Source organism: Cynoglossus semilaevis, chromosome Z, assembly GCF_000523025.1.
Source record: "Cynoglossus semilaevis isolate Cse_v1.0 chromosome Z, Cse_v1.0, whole genome shotgun sequence".
Classification (NCBI taxonomy): Eukaryota; Metazoa; Chordata; class Actinopteri; order Pleuronectiformes; family Cynoglossidae; genus Cynoglossus; species Cynoglossus semilaevis.
Window position 1 is genome coordinate 18,938,681 of NC_024328.1, and position 13,449 is coordinate 18,952,129.

Genomic DNA, 13,449 nt, shown 5'->3' on the forward strand with positions numbered 1-13,449 from the left:
CCCCCACCCCCCCCCCTCCTGCATCAATCAGGCTGTGAACCATCTTGATGTTTGCTGTGGCTTCAAAACAGCTCTATACAGAAAAATCAAAAACGGAGTTGAGGGCAAACTACATGTAAAGACAAACACGTCGCATGTTTGGGGGGGGGGGGTTCACTGTTAAATACTATGATGACAAAGGATTACATTGAAATTACTTCATCATGAAAATAATGATCAATAGTATTAATATATTATTTTGTAGATACCTTATAGTAGAGGAGTGAAGTATTTGGCTGATTGACCTTTTTCTGTTTTGTTTTGCTTTCCAAAAAATGTGCCCATACTGGGAAATGTTTACAGACAATCTAAGATTCAATCTTTTTCTAGCAAGTGCTGCAGATGTCAAGATGTTTTAATGTTGCATCAACAAGTAACTAAGGATTAGAGCGGGAATTACACAGTATCTTCTAGGGGGATTTTTCCTCTATTGATAGCACACCCACTCAATAATAAGCCGTCAAGGTGATGCCAAAAATAGGGGGGGCTGCCACATAAAGCTGCAACCACATAGAAATATGATGAAAATGTAAGAAAGGGATGAAAAAAAATACAATATTTTAATAATAAGTCAAATTGAAGAACACATATATTAAAGAAGATGGGAAAAAATCCTGTAAAAAATGATTGGAAAGATATAGTTCCCCTAGAGCAGGGGCCACATTAGCCATACAGTTCCACTTGAAGGGCCAGTTGTAAGTGGAAGACTGTATAGATTAGGAGTCCCTAACGCCTGGTCCGTGGGCCATTACCAGTCCATTGGTCATTTGGTACCAGGCTGCCGTGGGATATAGTTAAAAAATGTGCTTAGTTTTTACAAATGTACTTCATTCAAAGAATAGTCATATCCATTTGCCTTTTTTATTTAAAGAATATCAATTAAAAAAGTTGTAATAAAAAAACTTTTAATTTCTCAGGTTAAGGTCTTGTGGGCCACACAAAACGGCTTGGCGGGCCGCACTGGCCCCCGGGCTTAAGTTTGACACGTATGCCCTAGAGACTGTATGTTGGCAAGCAGAAAATACTTTTTCAGTCAATAACAGAATGTATTAACTGTTTTCTTTGTCTGTGGTCATTATTATCATCTTCATTTACCACAGTCTACATGATGTGTGATTAAAGCAGTTTCACTCTTTTGTGTTCTTTTAATTTGTTTTAAATTCAGTGAAGTTAGCCTTAGGAGTGTAGATCTACAGATTTCTGAGTAGGAATGGATGATAACAAGTAAAATGTCTTATGAAATTATTTTTCACATATAGTACATGGACCAAATGCATATGTCATAACATTCAGATATTTAATTAAATTAAGGTTTTTTCCCTAAAACACAGCAAGTGTTAACGTCTAACATGATAATAACTCGTAAACCTTGGTATCAATTTTCACAGACATTCCCACTCACCAACTCTTACTCTGTGTTTCTGGCCTATTTTGCTGTGTTGTTATTTTTTGTGTTGTCATTAGGCCTTAAATATGTTTATATCCACATGTGACTTTTTTCTTCTGACCGTGTCTGTGTAGATTTACACACCACCTCATACTCCACTCCTGTGTGGGAGGTAGGCTGAGTTAAAAATAGGCAAGTTTGGAGGTAGTGAGCAGGCTGCACTGATTGTGTGAGCGTGTGGGGGGGGGGGGGGGGGGGAGGTGTATTGGCATTCTGTCTGCATATCAATGTGTGTGTGAATTTGAATAATCAATCTGAATTTGCATTTTTGTAAAATTCAGTCAAAATAAATAATTTCATGATTCATTTAAAACAAAACAAAAAATTGTTGCCCTAGAATTTTTAATTTTCATAGCACGCACGGTTACAAGCAAATATATTATGTTACATGTCGGTCTAGTGTTGTCAGGTGGGACCAACAATGACAAAGTTGCCTTTGAGTGATTTAGTTAACATTTGTAGATGTAGATGGTTTGAATCCATCCAAACTTCCCACTCCCACCACAGTTAAAACACAATGCTAAATGGTCTGTATCTCTCTATTCCCGATGATCACTCAAAGCATTTACACCGTAGGTTTTTCCGTCTGCACGGGGGTGACATACAGTCTGGACTCAAACGCACACCCCTCTGGGTATGAGACAACTACACTACCTACTGAGCTACAGCCAGTGGTCGTAAAAAGAAAAAAGGTAGAAATCACTGTGCAAACTACCACTGGGTGACCTCGGATAGAAGGACAAGCTGAAAGTGATTCTGATGAAGGAACTGGAAATGTTTGGTTTTATTTTTTTAAATAACACACAAACAGAGAAGGCTGTGATCTACAGACACTGTCGTCCAGAATATATTAGTTTATTTTATTTAGTTTTCATTACAACAAAGACCAACTGCTGTCATTTTATTTTCACATTATTTTTAACATAAATAATTAACTGAAATAGACCAGGGAAAGATGGATGTGACCAAAGTTAAATAATTATTTTAATGGTATATAGTCTCGACGGTTGTTGGACATCATTTAGGGTATTTGATTCAATTTTTATGGTTGTCGATAGCAACTAGATGAGTATTTAATATGAAAACACAGCAGCTGCAGGCAGTTGTACCAGTAAGAGATTTTTAGAGCTGCTGCTTTGTCCCATAGCTCTGACGAGTTTGTCAGGTAACAAAGTTCAAGTACACAGAGCTTTTATGAATCCAAGCTTCTTCAGCAGAGGAGAAGAGGCAGCAGAGCAGGCAGAGATCCAGAGAAGAGAGAGATCCAAGTGAACAGAGGTGACTGAGTGTGGCAGGTAGACTAGGTGAAGCGAGTGATTCCAGGCACAAGAAGACAGGTTTTACATCTTAGACAATGCAGGATAAATACAAAAACAATCACAGGGTAGAGACAGAGAGAGCATTTGTAGCATTAGTGTTGCTCTGTGTATTAAGCTGACCTCAGTCTGGCCTGGAGGTGGATTTTTTTTTTGTTTCTCATTTACTTTTCTTTTTTTAAACTTTACTTTTTATTCTCAAACAGAGCCCCAATACCAAATAAAGTATTTTGTACTTCTGTACTCCAGACATGCCTCCCTCTGGTTGTCCAGTAGAATTTCTGCCATATTTCGTTACATCAGTAACTCTTTGAAGTGGAGAGACATTCAACTAGTGGTGAAAAACATAATTTGACATTTTTACTTTGAAAGCTAGATAAGTTGCTGTGATTACAATTAGCTGTTGTCACAGACTGAGTGGCAGCCACAATGACTGGTTAAATTACTTTGACCCACTGACATATTGGTGGAGCAGTGTCTCTCCTCACACATTTTAGTTGTAGTACATGAGACCTGCAGACAATGGATTGTGCAAAACAGTCTGTGTTTTCAAACTCTCCACACATATAAAAAAAAAGCCAGTCCGTACTACACAAGTGAAGCACACCACTATCTGTGAAGCACACGAAGCACATAGATCAGGAAGTGGTTATATTTTACGTCCCAATTTTGTTCAATTTTTCTATTTTTTTTATTTCTTTTCACAGGGTTTTATTCTTCTTTTAAATCGGCAATTTTTTCTCACTTACTTTTTCTATTTTAGACACTTGTAAAGGAGGTTTTCTATCACTGCCTGTAAACCCATCTCCATCTCATTTCTGGTTGTACAGTCTGAAACACTCTGGTCAGGATTCAATTACTGCTGCATGGTTGACCCCTGACCTTCTTCCTTCAGCTGGATGGAGCTCATCTCATGACCCTGACGTTGGTTCCACTGTTAACCTTCCTCATCACTTTGCTGCCCCCATGACCCCTTTTCTCGATCCCCTCTCATTACCCTGCACATGGTATAAAAGTTCAAATACCTTTATTCTATGAATCCCCCTGATACTCACTCAATACACACTGTGAAGGGAAGGGACGCTATAGCTGTAGCCCTGGAGCAGTTTCAAACTAAAGGTGTTGATTGTGAAAGCTGCTCATTTGTTTTAGACAAAGTAGAGCAAAGAGTAAAATATTTTTCTAGAGAAGAAATATAAAAACAGTCAGAGCTCAAGATCACTTCAGAGTTAAGACTATACAACACAGTCCAAAAACGTTTTCTCCACCATGTGGCCATGCTCAGAATTGGTCCTAGAAGGTGGATCTAGTACAATCTTCTCAAGTGTGTCAGGAATTAGTTGAGGGTATATATGCATCATGTAAAGTGAATACCCTGTTTGAGAGACATTGTAGACTCACATAGGACATGTCTCAGGTAGCTTCAGAGTATCCCCCCTCCCAGGGGAGTTGGTGGTATTGGTACCAGTTAAATTAAGAAAAGTCTAGACTTCCTGCTAAGACTGATCCTGCAGGGACCCAGACCTCCGTCTGCCATTGTGCATGTAAAAGATTTTTTTTGTTATGGGTAAAAGTTAGCTTTATGTGCTACTTATTACCAAACTGCGGTCGTAACAACTTGAAATTTTTCATCAGCTGATTTTTTCTTTCAAAGAGAAAAAACAAATGTATTTTTAGATTTTCTCTTTATTTGCAGGCTGATCATTTAACCTTGCTGTAAGCTGCAATCGATGGTTGTTAAGCCATCGCTGTCTCCTAATCTCAACACAGATACCTGTTAATTACCAAGCGGGTTCAAGTATTTTTGCTACTTTAACAGGGATCGATGCCTTGCTTTGCTCTGGATCTAGCAATGAGCACCGTTGTCCATTTCATGAAACGTGTGTGCAACGGCAGACAGAGATGAAGAACAGAGAGGATAAAGCAACGAGTGTATAAATAGGCAGCCATATGAACGACACTGTTTGGAAGTGGTTCAGGGATAAAGTGTGAACTTGTAAACTCACAGTGGGGCCTCTCTCTCACCTCCTTTCCCCACTCCCTCCTTTCCTCTGGCTAACTCACTCTCACCCTGCACGGTGTCATCAGCCAGCAGAGCTGGGCTCAATAGCCTGAGCAGCTCTGGAGGAGCAGCGATTAGACATCTCTCTGATTCTCAGCCCCAGCAGAGTTCAATCAAAGGTAAGGTGATGGTTTACCTCCTCAGAGGCCTCCTGCCTTTGTTCTTTACACTCTTCATTTTTGCAAACAGACCAAAATGGAGTGGAACTATCATGGTTTCTTTTAAAAAGCAATATTAAAACAAACTCAAACGAATCAATAAATTGGGCCTTCTCTCCTCTGTGCTTCAATGGCCCTAACAGAGACTTCCAGTGCTGCAGTTTGTATTTTCAGCCACATGGTGTCTGTTACAGTCCCAATGGGCCGTTTTGCTGTGATCACAGCAGGCAGTGGGAGGTTAATCTCAAGAGAACGCAGACTCAATATCCCCACGCCTTCATCCTGCACCCAGGAGCCTCACATCCACTCCTGTATAATGGCCTGATGAGCCTTTGTGGTCGGTGGCCGACACCTTCCCAGATTTCACCTCTGGTGTTAGATTTCAGGTTACTATGGCATTTTTAAGGATCGTTTATCTGCCATTACAGAGAATAATGGAACAGACAGCTTACCTCTCATCTGTGCGGTAACATTAGTAATCTGAGTAAACTGAGTACTGAGGGGTAGTGAAAAGTATTTTGTAATAAAGTGATGCTGGATTTTTCTATTTACTTTAGGTAAAATATTCAGACATAAACTAAAATAAAATTGTTTAAAAATAAATCTCACTTCTAATGGGACACAAGAAACAATCATTTGTAATGGGGCTGCCCTCTCATTGCTACGTAGACAAACAAAAATGTACTACTCACACTACTATTAAAGTTGATGAGGAGCTCTGACTGTGCATTGACCTGGTCCATGGCTGTGCTGTTACATATACAGTAGTCCCTACTACTGTATGATACTGTTTATCACGGTAGATAGGTTCCAAGGCTTGCTGCTGATTTTCCGCGAAGTAGTGACACCATATTTATCCGGTGAAATGATCATGAGGAAGGTGATGATAACTTTTACTGCGCAGCCAATGATTGATTTTATGTCTCTTCAGAGGGTGGTGCCATTTCTTGGGGCAAACTTGGGGTTTTTTGCGAGGCTGCAAAAACATTGTGATCGGCATTTGCTTCCACTGCTTCGTTTTCCAGTCGAAGAGTAGCTTGTAGGCAGTCACGACGTTGACGATTTTGTTGCAAAATTGGACCGATCGAACCATATCGTTGTCCCATTCCTGTGACATCTCTTACAGATCAAAATCCGGCATACAGTATATTTTATATGTCCAGTTTTCAAGTCGTGAAAGATGAACCGCGATATAGCGAGGGACTACTGTACAGTACATTGTTTTGTTTTTATCTAAAATATTTTCTTTATTCTCATTGCTGCTCACAGACAAACATAGCCAAAAACACCAAATAACCCCCCTCGGTGGATCTAATTAACATTAATATGGTAGGACTATAAATTGTTGGAAAACCTTTCTCTTCACAGTATCCAGCTCTGAGAATTAGCACCACTTTGATATACATTTAGATTATTGGAGGGCTGGTGGCAGAATATGCATCTGTTTTTCCCTGGAGTCTTTCACACATATCTGTGTAATTAATGTGGATTTTGACAGATGGAGAGAAAAATGTTCTTATAAGAGAGAAGGATACATGATGGCACAATGTGTGAAGTGCAAGCACGGAGGGAGCTTGGTGTATTCCTTGCTGCCCGTGCCAGCTGGACCAGCCACATTCTTACAGGTAGAGATTGGAACAGTGAAATTATGCATGTGCAGTTAAAAAAAGAAAAAAAATGAAATTGATTCCCTGGCTATAAATAGGCCATGGTTTTTGTCGGAATCAAATGTGAAAATTGCCTTAATGTTTATCTTCAGGAAAGCTTGTCCTGCAGTGTCTCTGTTTTCATGGTAATTTAGTGAAAATACTAAATAAAGTGATGCTTCATTCAGTGATAATTGTGGCTGGAGGTCATTTTTACATTAGGAACTTCATTTGTGTGCATGGGTGCATGTGTGTGTGTTATTTTTTCAACGCATTAGAGTCTGACTTTGCCTGGTAGCAAACACGTACAAATGAGGATTACAAGTCTTGAGAAGGCAACAGGTCATGGTTGGTAAGCTGCCTGGGGGGGGTCACCGATACACAGTCACTTTTGACAGGCTGTGGAGGAGGCTCCATTGTTGCTGATGTGTCTGCATGTTACCTGCAGGCACTATCAGTGAGACTACCGTATTATCCTATTATTAGGATTACTTGTATATGCCTATTACCGCCTGTCAGGTAGGCAGAGAATCCTTTCTGAAAAGGATCTGCAGGAAAAATATCACAATTTTATCTCAGGCAAGTACATCAGCCTATTTCTTCAGAGGTCTTTGACTAAGTCGTGTTAGGAGTCAACAAACTGATATGTAAGATTTGTGTCGACTTATAGCCGTATAATAATTTACCACCACACGTGTGGCACACGCATTTAGCATTCAACGATGTAAAGAAATGCTACATCTGTTTTATGCATATTTAAGCTGATAACATTATGGCCATCCATCAGCTCTATGTACATGGAGTAAGAGGACACTGTAGACTCAGACAAGCCTCTGTTTAATGTCTCTGTTTGTAGAGGAAGTGAACAAAATAAAAAAAATCTCATCATATGGTCTGGCAGATTTTGGGCACAGGCCCAGGGATGACAAATGTGCTCCAGCAATAATTCAATCTGCTCTCATAATTCTCTAACTTTTAGGGACAGACAGAATGAACATTTCCTGGCAATTAAGCCGCCAAGTCAACATCAGAAAAAAACTGTGATCAAGTGTTAGTTAAGATGCTTCTTTTCTCTCACTTTATCTGTTGACAGATTGAGGGGGTATAAAGATATTTGGTAAGTGGCAGAAAGTTACTGTGAATATGTTAAGGAAAGGGATAAGAACCAGATCCAAACGCCTGTCACTTTTGCGAGTGTGACAGTAATTATATGAAGTTAAGGCAATGATGGAGAGGAGCGACAGGACTTCACTATCTTTATAAAACAGAGCTTTAAACAAAATAATGCAATAGTTGTATTGATACAGATAAATAATACAGATATGTTTATATATATATACAGTATATGCTAATAGCTAACATTTTTATTAGTGAAGAAATAACAACACAATAATAACAATGTGTAATATTTTGCTGGTTTTATTTGGATGTCTTTCAACAGAATTATATATCTATATGTGTGTTTGTTTGTTTGTGAAATCACTGTATAACCGTTAGACACATCTGTTATTTAGTCTCCTTTCCTGTTTTGTTCTTTACTGCTCCAGTATTTATTCCTCCAGCAAATCTAATGCTGCTGTCTTGGCCAAGACCCCTCACCAATAGAGACTTTGAATCTCAATGGGATTATTCCTGGACAAATAAAGGTTAAAGAAATGTGTTTTTTTTAACTTGAATAAGAACCACAGCATTCATGGAATGCCTGCCACATATGGTTTTACAGCATTTTGTGTAAAATAGGTAAAAGCTTCAACAGTATAGTGAAGACTCTCTTTTGATGTATTCATACTAAGTATTAACTCTAGAGATGAATGTAGAGCCTTGGGCAAAACGGACCACGGCTGTATTTGAAAAGAGAAACTGATCAAGTAGTTCTGATGCCTCTGGGTCTGTTACTCACGTAGAGCTTTCTATTCTGGCATTAAATTAAATGGTATGTTAATCTGCTTTTATTTCTAGAACAAGACGTATGTGTTGGTGATGGTCGATCCTGATGCTCCTAGCCGCAGCAATCCAAAAGCAGCTTATTGGAGGCACTGGCTGGTCACTGACATCCAGGTACAGTGATGAATCACACAGTACGTTGCTCTTCATTAGACCTGGCGGTGAGATAGTGGGTGAAATCACTAAAAAACATATTATATATATATATATATATATATATATATTAATTTATCATTATTTAAAAATATGTACTCCTCCAAAATGTTGTCTTGCTTCCCCCAATACTGAATACTCATATGTATTTACATATAGGCCAGCAGTCTTTGTGTTTTCGCTCAAGTTCATATGAATTGATGCCTGTTAAATTCTTGATCAGTTGCAAAGTGAATGTGAATGAGTGTCGTTTAAACAAATTTTAACACCAGTTTGAAGTTTTGGTCTCTAACATATTATTAGCATAAATATTTTGGAATGAAGTTCAAGCGTAAGTTGTGGTGACAGGAGCAGGCTATGTTTTTATTGGCTCTGGATTGCATTTGATTTGTCTGCATGAAGCAGTGATTTATATTTTATCTTCCCTTGAATTTTGTGCATTTTCATAATCTCAGGGACTCACTTGGCATGTGTGGTGTTTACATCTGCACCGGGGCTCTGGTTGCAAGGCTGAAAAATTATGAATGGTTTTTAAGCTCAATGTGCTAAAGAAAAGATGCCAGGTTCAGAAAATGTAAATTTTTCCTTGTGCAATAAATGCCTGCGACAAAATTGTGGGTGGAAGTCGCTTTCTAAATGGCTGTGAAAGTTTGCAAGGCCCTGTCAGCAGCAATTTCCCTCTGCTGCACAGAGCCTGCGACGTGTCAATGCAGGCATCTGAGACTGAGATTGAAGGAATCAGCATGTGACACACACACACACACACACACATGCACACAATGGCACACACACTTTCTCCCATGGAGCTCCAGTCCCTCAGCTCCCCCTCCAGTGGAGAGATCTTGGCAGAGTGTCCTCCCTTCATCTGTTCCCCCAGGCAGAGCAGCTCCCCCAATGATCCACACTTCTCCATATTTTACACCCCCGAAAATGGGCACGGCTCAATCCCCTTATTTCTCTTCATATTTCTCTCTTTTTTATCCCTCCGTTTGTGTGCATTTCCACATTATTGCTTTCTTATGCCAAAAATGCATGTAGTATTGTTGACTGCCTCAAATATTTGGTGGTTTTTATAATCCCGGTAGAAACAAGAGATCAACTGAGTAGATTAAGACAGGGTTCTTAACAAAAACAAAAAACAAAAAACATGCACTTAAAGACACTCAGTCGCACGCAGTGAAATACTATACTTCTTATATTCTTTTCTAAAAACCTCATTCAATGTGATGTATCTGAAATACAAATGTTAGTAAAACAATAGTCATAAATCCTGGCCTTTAATGTTGTTCGTCTGGGTTGCACCAAATAGATGATTGATGCATCCAGAACGTTCTTTGATTATACTATATTACTCAAATGAGTCAATGACCCCCGTCCACCCCTCCACCCCCCTAAAAACGGTGCTTCCAACTTCATGAAATTGCAGCAGGCTTCACCTTTGCTTCCCCTTCTTCAGCCCATAGAGTTAGTCTGGCCATGTGACGGCCTGTGAATAAACAAATATCTTTGGAGAGCTCAGACAGATCACATTCACTCCAGCTTTTCAATTGACTGTCACTTGTGTGGGCGTTGAGCTGTGCTGATTATGAAGGGATTGGCCAATTTGACGTGATGTTTTTGCGATTGTGACGTGTGGTTGGTCAGATGGGGTTAATGAGCCTTTTGAGTGATGCCAACCCATAGTGGGAGGTGTTTAATTTGACCAGGTGACATCACATGACCTTAGGAAAGAAAAAAATTGTCAGTTCCTCTCTCAATGCATTTGTGACTTTTGCAGCAATGAAGGTCAGCTTGTATTCATAGGGAATGCAGGCACTGAAGTGAAAGAAATTAATTTATATCTTTTTTTTGTGTGTGTCCATTTCAATCCCCGGTTTCGGTTCTTGGTTTCCTGCCTCCCTCTAATACACTTGAATACTAGTTTGTACAGTAGATGTTTGCCTGAAATTTGTGATGTGGAAATGGGGTCACAAGCCAATAGAGGTTGGTAACCTGGTCTAATGTGTATTGTTTAACTACAGTCATAAAGCCTTTAGACATGTCTAATGTGAGTGAGGGCACACTGGACAAAAACATAGATTTTAATTTACACCAATGCTTTCTCTAAAGTTTCTTACAGTAGCGGCCAAAAACAGACTCTAGTGTCTCCTCTGTAACACATTGTTAGTGGTTTAGTGGTTAAGGAAGTGGACTTAGCTCCAGAAGGTTTCAGGTTCGACACACTGCTCCCCGCGCAGCTTGCTGTTCACTTTGGTGACGGGTTAATATCAGAGGTCACATTTGCTTATGTGCAAATGGTGTGCACTTTTTTTTCTATTTCATTTTGCCAAAACATGTTTTATTGATATTCCTGAAATAAAGTGCCTTGTTAGCTTTCCTACTACTACTACTACTATTAAAAAATCATTCCATAACCTCTGCCACAGAGGTTATGTTTTGGTGCTATTTCTATGTTTGTCAGTCATTGTAGTTATTAGCAGAATTATGCATAAACTACTGATGGAATTGTCTTAAAATTTGTTGGGACGTTGGGTTATTTCCCAAAGAAGAACCCATTACATAATTGGGGCTTGGACCTGATAAAGTGAGTGTTAACTACAGTAGTTTTGTTTTTCTGTTTGTCAATTCATTTTTACTTTCTTTCAAGGTCATGATATTTGCCATGTATTTTGCTGCATATTTAAGAAAATATGTGAAGATCATTGTAAAAAAAAAAAATAGAAAAGAAAGAAAAACAAGGTTACCCACAGAGCTAATATCTATAAACAGGTAAATGTGTTGCTGCAGTAATGTTCTTGTCTGTGTTTCTGACAAAAACAAAATTTTAGACAGAAATATTTTTTTTGCTTCTTTGTTGTTTTTTTCGGAGTTTTGTCAAGTCTGTGTTTGTGTTTAGAACAGAATACATTAGTTTGCAATTTTATGTTGACTTGAAGAAGTTAAGGTTTCTCTCTGACAAACCTGCCCTAAAAGTTTTTTCTAGCTGTGATAAAAACTTATCAGCAGATGGAGAGAAGAATAAAATATTGATGGACAATAACAGAGTCGTTAGAGTCTGCTTTAGGAAATAAATCAGGACTCATGAGTCAAAAATAATTGAATATTTTAAATTTAACACAAATTATTGTATTATTTGGTTTAACAAATGGCCCAGGACCGGAACTTTAACTGAGGTTTACTGGTTAAGTATGAACCTTTACAGGGATGAAACTTACAGTTTCTTTTTGTTTTGTTTTGTTTTTTCGATTTGAAGATTTGCCATGTTTTAGTTCTTGCCAGTTTTAAATTATTTGCAGCCAATTAAACTACCGTATTTTGTCCAATGGACTAGGAAGAGGAAATATGGACTTCATGTAAGTTTTTGCAAGAGAACTCATGGTATATATTGAAACATTTAGATTTAGTGTTTATTTTCCTGAAGTGATTGTCAGTACTATGAGTTTCTGGTACAGTTGTGAAAACTCTGCACAGTGTGACTGGGCTTTAATAAGTAACACAACTTAAATTATTCATACTTTTTTTTCATGTCAGGTATTACAACTTTTATTTACCTGTTTGTACCACATCACTACTTTTGACAACTGATAACAATTTAATGCAGCAGCTCAGTGTAAACTGTGTGGGTTTTTACTCGTTTTCTCCCACCAGCTGTCCACTGTCTGTTCAGGCTCACATTATTAGATGCTGTATATGCATTCCTCATCGCACCTGCCCATTTTCAGTGACCCCCGCACGCTACAGAAAACTGTTATTTAAAATCTTGTGCAACTCTTCCTGATTTACATCAATTAAGGACAATTACCAAAATAACCATCAACAGATTGTTGTCTCGCTCTCGCAGTGAAATTCCAGATTGCCAGTCCCTCCCTCCTTCTCCCTACTCTCCCAGACTCTGAATCAATGCAGATGTTCCGGTATGGTCTCACAGCGGTAATTACTCTAACAAGCAAATCATTAGTATCTGAATAGAGGCAGCTTACACAAATACAGCACTGGATGTTACTTTAAGTTGTTAATACTTATTCTCTCATTAGAGTTTTGGTGGTGTGAAAGTCAACATGATGCAATTTGAACTTGCAAAACAATTGTTGCAGTCAGTGCTCCTTTCTGCTCAGAGAAAGGCCAGGGTATTCATTATCGCTGTAAAATCCCACTTAAGCACAGATGTACAGCCTTAGGACTTAATGGATTTTTGTTTTTACAAGGCATAAAGTTTCTGTGCTGACGCTTTGGCCTGACATACCTAACCTCACCCTAATAATGTGCAGAAACTTAACATAAAGGAAAGGATTGTGTTTTTTAAACTTAAATAGTTTTTTCTCCTTGTTAAAGAGGTTACAGTATGAAAAACACAGGGTACAAAAATAGTTACATTATCAAGAAACAGCCCCATATGTGTTGTTAGCAAAGAAATAAATTAATTTACTAGGGCTGTGAATTTTTGTTAGCTGTGGATTAATCATGATTAGTCATGATGATTAATTGTGTTTGTCAGTTTGTAAGGCATAGACATACTATTTACTGCCCTGCACTCAGTGAGGCCTATCTGACGTGTCTGATCCTCTGGGTTGAAGTTTTTTTTTTTTTTTTTATCAGATTCATCTTCAAAAGTTAATGAAGGTGATCTATATTTTGATTCTGACAGCCCTTATGTTTGCAATAGAGTTTGTTACAATAGAGTTTA

At 38.5% G+C, this 13,449-nt stretch overlaps 1 protein-coding gene across 2 annotated transcripts in view; it reads left to right on the plus strand.

Moving 5' to 3' along the window:
• pebp4 (phosphatidylethanolamine binding protein 4) overlaps window positions 1–13,449 on the plus strand; it is a 60,381-nt gene that overhangs the window by 19,137 nt on the left and 27,795 nt on the right. For both annotated transcript variants that reach the window (XM_008336767.3, XM_025053148.1), the window contains exon 4: window positions 8,628–8,726. In XM_008336767.3, the coding sequence (XP_008334989.1) occupies window positions 8,628–8,726 (99 nt within the window). The remainder of the gene's footprint in view (window positions 1–8,627; window positions 8,727–13,449) is intronic.